General features: G+C 38.2%; 1 protein-coding gene across 4 annotated transcripts in view; it reads left to right on the top strand.

Annotated features, from left to right (window-relative positions):
• Positions 1-13,106, top strand: part of LOC124395450 (ryanodine receptor 1-like) — an 87,486-nt gene that overhangs the window by 33,697 nt on the left and 40,683 nt on the right. For all 4 annotated transcript variants that reach the window (XM_046863939.1, XM_046863938.1, XM_046863937.1 and 1 more), the window contains exons 25-50: positions 605-764; positions 977-1,124; positions 1,524-1,729; positions 2,501-2,675; positions 2,927-3,135; positions 3,367-3,719; positions 4,210-4,339; positions 4,624-4,784; positions 5,223-5,385; positions 5,615-5,701; positions 5,879-6,105; positions 6,909-7,353; positions 7,528-8,088; positions 8,280-8,480; positions 8,604-8,715; positions 8,860-9,003; positions 9,320-9,593; positions 9,679-9,796; positions 9,891-10,023; positions 10,167-10,261; positions 10,345-10,480; positions 10,678-10,861; positions 10,960-11,071; positions 11,182-11,302; positions 11,511-11,680; positions 12,420-12,640. In XM_046863939.1, coding sequence (XP_046719895.1) covers positions 605-764; positions 977-1,124; positions 1,524-1,729; positions 2,501-2,675; positions 2,927-3,135; positions 3,367-3,719; positions 4,210-4,339; positions 4,624-4,784; positions 5,223-5,385; positions 5,615-5,701; positions 5,879-6,105; positions 6,909-7,353; positions 7,528-8,088; positions 8,280-8,480; positions 8,604-8,715; positions 8,860-9,003; positions 9,320-9,593; positions 9,679-9,796; positions 9,891-10,023; positions 10,167-10,261; positions 10,345-10,480; positions 10,678-10,861; positions 10,960-11,071; positions 11,182-11,302; positions 11,511-11,680; positions 12,420-12,640 — 5,046 coding nt within the window. The remainder of the gene's footprint in view (positions 1-604; positions 765-976; positions 1,125-1,523; positions 1,730-2,500; positions 2,676-2,926; positions 3,136-3,366; positions 3,720-4,209; positions 4,340-4,623; positions 4,785-5,222; positions 5,386-5,614; positions 5,702-5,878; positions 6,106-6,908; positions 7,354-7,527; positions 8,089-8,279; positions 8,481-8,603; positions 8,716-8,859; positions 9,004-9,319; positions 9,594-9,678; positions 9,797-9,890; positions 10,024-10,166; positions 10,262-10,344; positions 10,481-10,677; positions 10,862-10,959; positions 11,072-11,181; positions 11,303-11,510; positions 11,681-12,419; positions 12,641-13,106) is intronic.

The following is a 13,106-nucleotide window of genomic DNA, read 5'->3' as shown; positions in this document are numbered from 1 at the left end:
ACCACATACTGAACAAGATTTGAGATATCTTTAGGTCTTAGACTGAGGTTTATACCACTGCGTTTTTAAACTGGCCCTCATTTAACATAGAAATGTTGCAAACATAGTCTTAATAAAAACGATCAAAAAAAACAAACAAACAAAAAAAAAAAAACATGTCAGGGAAGTGGTTTATTCTCTGGTCTACCGAGGGGAAGATCAGGGGTTCAAGCTCCAGTAACCCACTCTTGTGTTACTAAGCAGGACCCTTAACACTGTATCCTCCAGGGGCATTGCTTCCTAACATTGTTTAGATGTGTAAAGAAAGAATTTTATTGCTCTGTAATTTGAGATTAAAGTTAAAAAGACTCTTTCTTGAAAAAATATTCTATACAGTAAGTAACTTCACATTGAGATGAAGGTGTGTTCTTCAGGTTAGATGTTTAATTATTTCCATATTTATTTTTAGCTGTTTGGTGTAATTCTGCAATACAAAATGATTTTCCCAGACCATCAAACATACAAATGATTTCCTTCACAACAGCTACATATCATGTTTATTTACACTAATGATCGTTTAACAGGAAGCATATTATTTTCTTTCCTGCCTCTTTCTATATCTCAGGTATGTGATGAGCAGTGGGTACAAGCCAGCTCCTCTAGATCTCAGTCATGTGAAACTGACTCCCAACCAGAACCAGCTGGTGGAGAAGCTGGCAGAGAATGGGCACAATGTGTGGGCACGAGACCGTGTGAGGCAGGGTTGGACTTACAGCATTGTGCAGGTATTATTCAGGGTTTTAGTGTTGGCAGGAACGATATGAGATAAGAGCTTCTACTGACCAGCATGCATCTACCATCATGGTGCTTACTGCAATCTTTTTTAAGATACCAAACTCAGATGAGATGATGAGAATGATAAATTATTATTAACTGGATTTTGCTAAATTAAACTAAAGTGTTTAGCAGTTACATGTTTTTGTCTTTTTGTCTTTAGGATATTTTAAATAAACGTAACCCTCGTCTGGTACCGTACGTCTTACTGGATGAGAGAACCAAGAAAACCAACAGAGACAGTGTGAACAATGCTGTACGCACCCTTATTGGCTATGGATACAACATTGAGCCACCAGACCAAGAGAGCAGTAAGCGCTGATTATTTTACACATCAAAATCCATCCGTGAAAAGTTTTTTTAGACATCGCTTTTTACCATATTCATGTTTTTTTATTGTATTTGTCCATTACATGTCAAAAGTCTCCAATTCCAATATAGTAAAAGTCTTAGAGTATATTATATATCTACATTTATTACCATTTTAAAAAGTGTTATTTTTAAAATTAATGTATGATATAAAATACAAATTCTATCTAATACCCTGTAAATATATATACATTTTTTTTATACACAAATGAAAACAGGTAAAATATATATATTTTTTAAATATTGTACTTCTGTATAGGAAACTGTTGTTGCATTAAAGATCAATCTGTTTTAATAAAACACACACTGGAATATCAACTCAATGTTTCCATCTCTTCCAGGTGGCCACTCGTTGGAAGGTGGGCGAGGCGTTAAGGTGCGAATCTTCAGGGCAGAGAAGCAGTATGCGGTGACCTCAGGGAAATGGTACTTTGAGTTTGAGGCAGTAACAACTGGAGAAATGCGAGTGGGTTGGGCTCGGCCGAATGTGCGTGCTGGCACTGATCTCGGAGCTGATGAACTGGCTTATGTTTTCAACGGAAACAGGGTATGTGATGGTTTATTTCATCGTCATTGCTCTATGGGGTTTCATGCCTTATGTAATGCCTTCATGACTGTTTCCTGAGAAATGCTATAGACACATGGAGTAGATGTTTACAGAAAGATAACAGGTATAATAATAGCTGTATGTTGAGTTATTTTCAGAAGACAGTTAATCTGTACTGCTATACAAGCTGCACATTGCTTTCTCTAAAATATATCCAAGATTAATTTCCATAGTATTTTTCATTTAGAAGAAGACTTTATTATTATGAATATTTGTGATCAGCAACATTTGAACAGTTAACATTTTAAAACAATTTGAAATAAAATGCATGTTTGGTTAAATAATATATAAAATAATATTTAATAAAAATAAAATAAATCAAAATAATACAATACATGTTTTTCTATTATATTGATAAAATTGAGCAATCAATTAAATTGGTGCAAATTTAATTGATGAAATAAAATTCATTAAATTAAAATAAATTAATGAAATGAAATAGTTTTCAATAGTGAAGTAGTGCATTCTTTTAATAACACGAATATTCCTTGTAGAATTTTTTTTTAAATATATAGCATATACAATACAGCTTTTTATACTTGGTGCATAAGTTGCACTTTACATAGGAAATGTAACTAATCCCACTTTTCTGTTTAGTTTAAACTGTGAACCTATGTGAACCTACGCTAAACCAAATTGTGATTTTGGATATTTCAGAGATATCTTGGCGTTTATTTATTGAACATTTGGATGCTGTGCTTTAATTACCAGGCTCAGCGTTGGCACATTGGAAACGAGCCTTTCGGGCGCCAGTGGCAGTCGGGAGATGTGGTGGGCTGCATGATTGACTTGGTGGAGATGAACATCATGTTTACTCTGAACGGGGAGATGCTGATCAGTGACTCTGGCTCTGAGATGGCCTTCAAAGACATAGAGATTGGAGATGGTGAGCTGCATAACCTCTGCCAGATAACTGGGAATGTAAATCTTTTGCATTAGTGGATGTGAGAAATGGTGATACCGTGATGGTGCTTCACATTATGTAGCTTTGATGTTGTGGCCCTTTGATTATTTAAATTATTTGCCAATAAATGCCCAATTTAAATCTTGGTGTGTTTTCCACCAAACAACTATAGTGTTCATTTTTCTTTTGTTGAATCTCATATTTCCTTAAATGTCTTGTTCCTTGTCTGCTAGGTTTTATCCCTGTGTGTGCACTGGGCCTGTCTCAGGTGGGGCGTATCAACCTGGGCCAGAATGTTAGCAGCCTGCGATATTTCGCCATTTGTGGACTGCAGGAGGGATTCGAGCCCTTCGCCATCAACATGAAGAGGGACATCACCATGTGGTTCAGCAAAAGTCTACCCCAGTTCATCCCAGTGCCTACTAGCCACAATCACATTGAGGTCTTTACTTCATTTGTAATAGAATGTTATAAATATCAAATGGAATAGGAATGCCCAAAATATATGTGCAAATATGATCATTTCTTTGACAAGTTTTCTAAATGTCTAAATAGTTGAATGCAAAAATTCCTGGGCCATATTTGATTAGCCTTTTGCAATATTTTGTCGATTGCACCTTCTATCACACTATTTCAGAAGGGATTTTTTGACAGAATTTTTGTGACTGCACAGGTGTCTCGTGTGGATGGCACAGTTGACAGCGCCCCCTGTCTGAAACTCACCCACAAGACCTTTGGTTCCCAGAATGCCAACACAGACATGCTGTTCCTGAGGCTCAGCATGCCTATCGAGTTCCACGAGACTTTCAAAGTGCAGGCAGGCACCACACCCCTCACTCGAACCCTAACCATTCCAGAGGACGAAGTGTTGGAGGTGGATCCGGACTCTGATTATGAAGTTCTGAAGAAATCAGCAAACAAGAAGGAGCAGGAAGAGAAAGATAAAGAGCCGTCTATGCCCAGAGACACTCCAGGTGTAAAGGAGAATGACAAGGACACTGCATCTGAAAAAGGCAAAAAGAAAGGGTGAGGATAGCAGTGCTGAAGGATTTTGTTATACAGCAACTCTATTAATTATTTGTAGTACCTGGAGTTATTTGTCACCTGGGTTGCTTTTTTTTCAGGCATTTTCAGTTCATTGGCATTATTTTGTCTTTAGACAGTTTTCAGTTTTATGAATGAAAGATACCACTGCTGTGATTTCTTTTGCATTCTGTCCATTTTTATCAATTATTCTACATGTTTTTTCATCACTCTTAATAGTTTTGTTGGCTCTATAAATTATTCATTTTCATTTGTCAACCTGATTGTGAGCTGATCTTATTGTCATAGTAAATCTTGAAAAATGGCAGCACCATAAAACAAAAAAAAAGAACGAAATGTGATTGGTAATTAGTGGAAAAATTATTGTGTAAAGCCTTTCCTTGAAATCTAACTGTGCAGGTTTATCAAAAGAGCATTGTTGAGCATTGTTTTGTTAATCTCGGATTGTGTTTCTTTTATTTCCTCATTTTAGGTTCCTGTTCAAAGCTAAGAAAGCAGCCATGATCACTCCTCCTCCTCCTCCACCTGTTATGCCACGCTTGATGCAGGATGTGGTGCCGGATGAACGGGATGACCCTGAGATCATTCTTAGTACCACTACTGTAAGCCATTTAAATACTTTGAATGCTATGAAAATATACAAGTTTTGGGAATAATTTTGTACAATGTACAGTGAAATTAAAATCCAGTTAATAGAATTCTTACACTATGAAACGTATAAAAAAATGGTTTTGTTTGTTTCCATAGGTAATGTTGATATTACTATAGTATTTGACAGATATAATAAATTTATATCAGACATACTGTATTACTATTAAAATGTGACACTTTTATAACAAAAAATCTGTCGTTCTCTCTCTTTTTTTCTCTCTTTCTTTGCTTCTAGTATTATTACTCAGTGCGAATATTTGCTGGTCAAGAGCCTGGTGGTGTTTGGGTTGGCTGGGTCACCCCAGACTACCATCAGTACGATCCTAGCTTTGACCTCTTTAAAGTTCGCACTGTCACAGTGACTGTAGGAGATGACAAAGGCAACATTCATGACAGGTGAGGACTGACAGCATGGGTTTTGTGCCTCTAATAGGGGGTTTTGGTATTAAAATTGGATCAGTTATCCAAATTAGGTAGATTAGGTGCTAAAAAATAAAGATTAGGCAGATGAGGTTCTTCAAATCTCAATAAAGAGTTGGCAATCTAGAGTAAAATAAAGAAATAAAGAGTTTTTTCTAATCATGATTCGAAGAGCAATAAGTCCATTGAGTGATTTTCATTGTAAAAAAAAAATTGTCATTTTGCAATAAATAGGGACTTATAACAGTACTGCAAATATCTTATTGATACAATCTTTCACAAAATGTGTGTGACAAACCTCATAAAGTTCAATGTTTAACTCAATAAATTATGTATTTATTTTTCATTCGAAACCTATGTTTAATAAGTATTGTGTATTTTTGCTGTTGTTGTCTATCTGTATTATTGTATCAGCATAAAAAGGAGCAACTGTTACATGGTTTGGGGAGGCGACTTAATCAGTGGCTCTCAGCAGCGCTTCAGCCAGGAGGATCTGGTGGTTGGATGTCTGGTTGACTTGGCTACTGGTCTTATGACTTTTATGGCCAATGGGAAGGAAATTAATACCTTTTACCAGGTGAGATCAGATTATAGCTGTTTTGGAGCTTGATAATGTAATGATTTAAGGATCTAATTGTGTAAGGTCTTAAGAGTGAGCTCTTAGTTTGCATTTTCCTGGGCTTTGCTAATATTATTGGAAAATATAATTTTTTTTCATTCAATAATTGTAAAACATAATGAAATAATGGCCCATTTTACATAGGACAAGTGTTTGGCACACTGTAATTCATGCTTCTTTCTCTCAGGTGGAACCCAACACCAAGCTTTTCCCTGCTGTGTTCGTTCAGCCCTTCAGCCAGAACATGCTGCAGTTTGAGTTGGGAAAGCTAAAGGTTCGACTTTTTCCTCATTCTTTCCTCTTCAGTAAACAGATTAAGTCATTAAACACGATCATTACACAATTCAATTTCCATGGCTCGGTTTTGAAAGCTGTTTATTGAGTATCTGAAAATGTCATAACGTTTCTTGTCTCTGTATAATCTTTTGCGAAATCTTCCTATCGTCTTTAGAACATCATGCCTCTCTCAGCGGCGATGTTTCGTAGCGAACGGATGAACCCTGTGCCTCAGTGTCCTCCTCGCCTAGATGTCGAGATGCTCACACCGGTTATTTGGAGTCGAGTCCCAAATAACTTCTTGAAACCTGAATGGGGGAAAGTGAGTGAGAGACACGGCTGGATGGTAGAGTGCACTGAGCCGCTCACCATGATGGCACTGCACATCCCTGAGGAGAACAGGTCTGAGAAATAGACATATATACGCCTGCCCATGATATTTGTGATCTGAACATATTTCTTTCTTAGTTGTTCGAATTGAATATTATGTAAAAATGTAAAGTGTGGCCAAATATTTTCCTTCTCTATCACACACAGATTAGTCTTGAATGCTAACAGTGAAGGGTTGTTATGCATAGCTTCCTGCTAACTAGCTAAGAGAACAAAACTGTTATGTCTATTTGCTAAAAGACACAAATCAGTGCAAAGTTACACATAATATGGAAAGATACACAAAATGCAACTAAATTTAACTAGTCAGTCACAAAATATTATATTAGGTATTTCATATTCTATCCTGATTGGCTGGGACTTAGGCCTGCCATGTTGTTAGACTTTTCTATTGACTAAAGTCAGGGTGAGCTGATGTGTATAATTACACATTTCCTATGAATTGATATAGTTGATCTATTAATATTACAGGATGGTCAGGGCTAGTCAGAAACAGCTACTCAAAAACATCAAATTATAGATTTTTTTTGTTAATTTTAAATAAAAACAAATTTTACCTCATTAGTAAAGGGGTAGCTCTGTGTTAAGATATTGGACTTCTGAGTTCAAATCCCAGCACCACTAAATTGCCACATAACCCTTAAATACTCAATTGTATGAACAAGATCATTGTAAGTTAAGATAAGGAAAAGGGGCATCTTCTTAATACCATAAATATAAATGTCATTCATTAAAATTTGTGACCAGTGTCTTTCTATTTGTGGTATTGTCCTACCTGTATTTGAAAAGTCTGTATGTTCTCCTTTATTTTTCAGATGTATTGACATCCTGGAGTTGTCAGAGCGCCATGACCTGCTGAAATTCCACCACCACACTCTGATGCTATATTGCGCTGTGTGCGCTCTGGGCAACAATCGCGTAGCACATGCTCTCTGCAGCCACGTGGACGAGTCGCAGCTTTTCTACGCCATCGAGAACACGTACCTGCCTGGACCTCTCCGTATTGGCTACTACGACCTGCTCATCAGCATCCATTTAGAGTCGGCCAAGCGCAATCGTCTGGGCACCAATCGCGAGTTTATTGTGCCCATGTCGAAGGAGACGCTCAGTATCACTCTGTATCCAGATGCCGAAAAAGCTCATGATCTGCCTGGGGTGGGTCTGACGACCTGTCTCAGGCCCAAACTTCACTTCTCACCTGTTAGCTTTGTAGGCACCGATCCAGACGTCTACACTCTTAGCCCTATCTTTCCTCTGCAGGTACGTTTATGTGGCAGTAATCAGTGCATTTATGAGAGTACAAATGTAGGAGAAAGTGGCAATGATAAAGACAGTGCTAGTTTTTAGGAATAAATTTGTACATCTGCATTAGGTTTAACACCATTGAAATGTTTGTATATAAATTGCTCATATTTAGTATATTATCCTCTATAGGAACTGAAGACCAAGTCTTTGAGCATGCTAACTGAGGCTGTAATGGATGGCAGTCAGGCTGTGCGTGATCCAGTAGGTGGCAGCGTCGAGTTCCACTTTGTGCCTATCCTCAAACTTATCAGCACTCTCCTCATCATGGGCATCTTCAATGACGAGGACGTCAAACACATCCTTAAGATGATCGACCCCAATGTTTTTGGGCCTCCTAAAAAGAAAGAGGAAGGAGAAGAGGAAGCGGAGGAAGAGACGTCTAAAGAGGAAGGAGAGGGAGCCAAAGAAAACAAGGAGGCAGCCGAAGGAGAGGCAGAGCTCTTGGATGAAGGTGTAGGAGAAGAGGAAGAAGATGAAGAGCTCAAAGCTCTTCAGAAGGAGGAAGGGGAGGAGGGAGAGGAGACTGAGAAGGTAAAAGAAGAGCAGCAGGAAGGGCAAAAAGTGGATGGAGAAAAAGCAGAAGAGGAGAAGGAAGCAGAGGAAGGAGGAGCAGAAGAACATGTGGAAGAGGAGGAGGCACCAGAGGAAGGATTGCTGCAGATGAAGCTTCCGGAGTCAGTCAAACTGCAGGTGAGCTCTACAACTACTACTACTACTACTACCATTAGTACGACTATATCAATAAATCATTACTTCATTTGCAGTTAATGTATTTTCCTCAGGAACATCACATTCTCTTAGCATTAATTCTTTTGCCGTGCATTTCCCTCTCTTTCTCTGTCTTTATCTTTCACGCTTTCTCTTTCCCTTTTTCTTCCCAGATGTGCACCCTGCTTCAGTATTTCTGCGACTGTGAGCTACGCCACCGTGTAGAAGCCATAGTTGCCTTTGCTGATAGTTTTGTTCACTTCATCCAGACCAACCAACGAGAACGCTACAATCAGCTCATGAGAGCTTTCACCATGACCGCTGCTGAAACGGCGCGAAAGACCCGAGAGTTCCGGTCTCCTCCACAAGAGCAGGTACACACTCAGCATGAACATCACACTGCACCCGGTCTTCTTCATTATCAGATACAACACATACTCACTCTCAATGTATCATTAGGTATAGTTTGTGCCTGAGGTTTGTGTTTTATTTTTCAGGTCGTCATGCTGACTAACTTTAAGCACTGCCCTGAGGATGATGAGTGTCCAGTGCCTGAGGAAGTGCGTGAGACTCTCCAGAAATTCCACAGTGACATCCTTAATCACTGTGGTGAGTTGTTTTATTTAACAACATATTGTTCTTCTTAGATTTTTTTTTTTAATTATTTAATTGTGAAACAGAAATCAATCATTTTGCTTTTTTAATATATTGTTAAAAAGCATTATTTTGGAAGTAACTACTCTTCAATTTCAGGTATCCACCTGGAGGAAGAGGAGGAAGAGGAAGAAGTGGATATTTCACTTAAAGGAAGACTGCTGAAGTTGGTGGAACGAGTGAAGAAATTGCGTAAGCAGCAAGAAGAAGAAGAGCCCGAACCTGAAGAAGAACCCAAACCGAGTAAGTAACAAATGGTTTGTGCTGATCTAATTAACCTTTTGTAAATTAAATAAATATATATATTTTTTTTTATAAAAATATCAATTGCAATATTTAATATATAAAATGATTTTATTATTTTAAAATACAAGCATTTAAACTCTTATCTTTCCAGTCGAAAATGTAATTACATTTTATTAAATTTTATTAAATTATGTTTAATTTTGTTTTGTTTTATTTTTAAATTATTATTTATTTCTTGACGTGGTCATTAGGTGCTCAACAGGGAAAATATTTCTTATTGATTTTTTTCATTACATATTTACTTTCCTCTCAGGCACTTTGCAGGAGCTGACCTCTCACACAATGATCCACTGGGCTCAGGAGTCCTTCATTCAAAACCCAGAGCTAGTACGAATGATGTTTAGCTTGCTGCACCGACAGTATGACTCTCTTGGCGAGTTGTTTCGAGCTCTACCCAAAGCCTATGCCATCAACGCCGTGTCCGTGCAAGACACCATGGACCTGCTCGAGTGCCTGGGCCAGATCCGCTCACTTCTGATCGTTCAGATGGGTCCTGAAGAGGAAACACTTATGATTCAGAGCATTGGGTTAGTACTGCTATATAACATGCAGTAAAATCTTGCTCTTCACAATGGAAGTAATTGATGTCTGTGCTTGTATTTTGTCTTGCAGGAACATCATGAACAATAAGGTGTTCTACCAACATCCCAACTTAATGAGGGCTCTTGGCATGCACGAGACCGTTATGGAGGTCATGGTCAATGTGCTCGGAGGAGGAGGAGACTCAAAGGTGTCCTAAAGGCACAATTATGGGATTTGGCTCAATGTATTTGTTTTGTGAATAGAATAGATTTGTAACCGATGTATGACTCTTTCCAAAAAAGGAGATTCGATTCCCCCAGATGGTGACGAGCTGCTGCCGCTTCCTTTGTTATTTCTGCCGTATCAGTCGTCAGAACCAGCGATCCATGTTCGACCACCTTTCATACCTGCTTCAGAACAGTGGCTTTGGCCTTGGTAAAATAAATGTGAAAAATATATCTAGTGTATATATATATATATATATATATATATATATATATATATATATATATATATATATATATATATATATATATATCTACAATGTACAATATGTCTAAACATTGCTTTTTGTTTAGGAATGCGTGGATCTACACCCCTGGATGTGGCTGCAGCTTCATGTATCGACAACAACGAGCTGGCTTTAGCGCTGCAAGAGCAAGATCTGGAGATGGCAAGATATTTTTGCATGCGTTAAGGAAATCAAACAATCAATCAATCAATAAAAAGGCTCATGATTTGAATTTCCTCCAATAGGTGGTGACATATTTGGCTGGATGTGGCCTGCAGATGTGCCCAATGCTACTCTCTAAAGGCTACCCGGACATTGGGTGGAACCCCTGTGGCGGAGAGCGCTATCTGGACTTTTTACGCTTTGCTGTGTTTGTTAATGGTCCGTTGTTTAATTTCAGTGAATAAAATTCCAGATTTTGAAGTATTAAAATAATAGCATTTTTTGTTGAAATTTTTTAGCAAATTCCAAATAGCCATTAAGTCTACTACTTATACTTGAATACTTTCTTCTGATTGGTCTGAAGGTGTTGATTAAATCTCATATGCCTGAGGATAACATTATGCCTTCCTTTGCAGGTGAGAGTGTGGAAGAAAACGCAAATGTGGTTGTGCGTTTGCTTATCCGTCGTCCCGAGTGCTTCGGTCCGGCCCTGAGAGGAGAGGGTGGAGCTGGGCTGCTGGCTGCAATGGAGGACGCCATTAAGATCTCCGAGGATCCAGCCAGAGATGGACCAACCCCGAAGAAAGACAGGCGCTTCATGTATTTTAGTTATTTATTCGCTTGTTTGTTTATATTATTTAATACCGTTTATATGAAAAACAGCAATTTAAAATGAATCAATAATCTGATTGTTTCAGGTTTAGTGGAGAGGAGCAGCCTGAGGAGAATAGGGTGCATCTTGGGAATGCCATCATGTCATTCTACTCGGCACTGATTGACTTGCTTGGTCGCTGTGCCCCTGAGATGCATGTAAGTCGATTATAATTTGCAGGTTTTGCTGAATTTTGTGGACATTTGGTAATTTTTTTAAGTCATTTTCAGGACAGAATTGTAAATATTGTTTCGGTCTCTGTCTACAGTTGATCCAAGCTGGCAAGGGTGAGGCTCTGAGAATCAGAGCTATCTTGAGGTCTTTGGTTCCTATTGAAGACTTGGTGGGAGTCATCAGTCTTCCTGTGCAGATCCCAACCTATGGAAAAGGCATGTTATCAGTATGCAATATAGAATAAAAAATATATATATATTACCGTTCACTAATTTACAATCTCTTTCCTTTATGTTTTGTTTAAAACAATTTTTAATTACCGTTCACGAACCTACGATTTCTTTCCTTATGTTTTTTTTTTTTATATTTTTGAACTCATTGTACCTTTTTTTTTTCCTTCTGCAATCTTTATCCTTTCCCTAGATGGTCAGATTGTTGAACCCAAGATGTCTGCAAGTTTTGTACCAGATCACAAGGCCTCTATGGTGCTGTTCCTTGACAGAGTGTATGGCATTGATAACCAGGACTTTCTGTTGCATGTACTAGAAGTTGGCTTCCTACCGGACATGAGGGCCGCAGCCTCTCTGGACACGGTGAGTTGAGTGACAGAGGGACACAAGGACATGAAAAGCAAATACTGTCCCGGTTATAGTAATATATTGTATCTAAGTTATGGAGTTGTATCAAAAACAGTTCCAAAGAATGTATGTTTTGTCTAGACCAGTGTTTCCTGATCCTGTACCACCATGCTGCACATTTTGTTTTGTATTTTTCTGATCCCAAATCATCTGATTCATCTTATTAGCGGTTTGCCAAAAAACACTTTCTAAAACTGAAATTAAAATTGGTAAAAAGACACCATCATACAGTATCATATATTATTTTTGCACCAAATATATTAAAAAAAACATGTAATACTACCATAGAAATTATTATTTTTTGAGCCTGGAGAAATAGTAATTTCTGAAACTTCACCAAAACACTGTTCCTATACTTTCTTAAGCTGCAATGAAATACATGTGATGTTATTTTAAGGAACAAGTAATTGTGGTTCTGTTTCTAGGCATAGACAAATTCGCTTCCAACCAGGTGTGGGGGCAAAATCATTTCGCAATGATTATTAAATGTGTTTAAACGTTTTTAATGGGAGGTTGAGAATGATTTGTACATTGTGGTAGGAGAACAGAGGAATGGGGGATGGCTATAGAAATCTTGCCTAGGGTGCCAGTAAGGCTAGAAATGGCCCTGAGTAATTGTAATACTCATCCTTTAGCAGTGATTGTTTGGCTCATTTAATAAAAATTGTGTTGTTGTGGTCTGTTTATTCTTTAGGTGGCATTCAGTACCACAGAGATGGCACTGGCACTCAACCGTTATCTATGTTCAGCCGTACTGCCACTTCTGACTAAGTGTGCTCCACTGTTTGCGGGTACGGACCATCGTGCCATCATGATCGACTCCATGCTGCACACCATCTACCGACTGTCTCGTGGCCGAGCACTCACCAAGGCACAGCGTGATGTCATCGAGGAATGCCTCATGTCCCTGGTCAAGTGAGTTAAGCTTCTGTTCTCAACATTACTCAGCATTTCACACAATCACCTGTAGCAGATTTCTTTAAAGAATACAGCTGTTTAAAATATATCCAGTATAATTTTTCTTTTTTAAGTGGAAGGCCATCAGGGTCAGAATATCCATTAGAATCTGGCTGTGGCTACAGTGAAACATTGTGAGACATTAGTTTTCTTGCTTTAGTAATGACATTCATTCTCTTTGTCTGAGATTCCTGTATGTGATGCAGTGCTCTGTTATACTTCGTTTTTCTATAATATTGATTATAGAGGTGAATTGATTCAGGTAGGACACCATTGAAGGCCTAGGTTTGAAATGCATGGCCCACCACTGATATTTACTCTGTCTCAGCAAACAGTGGTCATGAAAATGTCAGGTATAACATTCAATACACTCAGAAAGGTTAAACTTTTCACACACGATTGCTGTACAGGTTTTTTTTTTCAC

The sequence above is a fragment of the Silurus meridionalis genome, chromosome 13 (genome assembly GCF_014805685.1).
Source record: "Silurus meridionalis isolate SWU-2019-XX chromosome 13, ASM1480568v1, whole genome shotgun sequence".
Taxonomy (NCBI): Eukaryota; Metazoa; Chordata; class Actinopteri; order Siluriformes; family Siluridae; genus Silurus; species Silurus meridionalis.
Note: the sequence above shows the minus strand (reverse complement) of the source record. Positions and strands in the feature narration are given on the sequence as shown.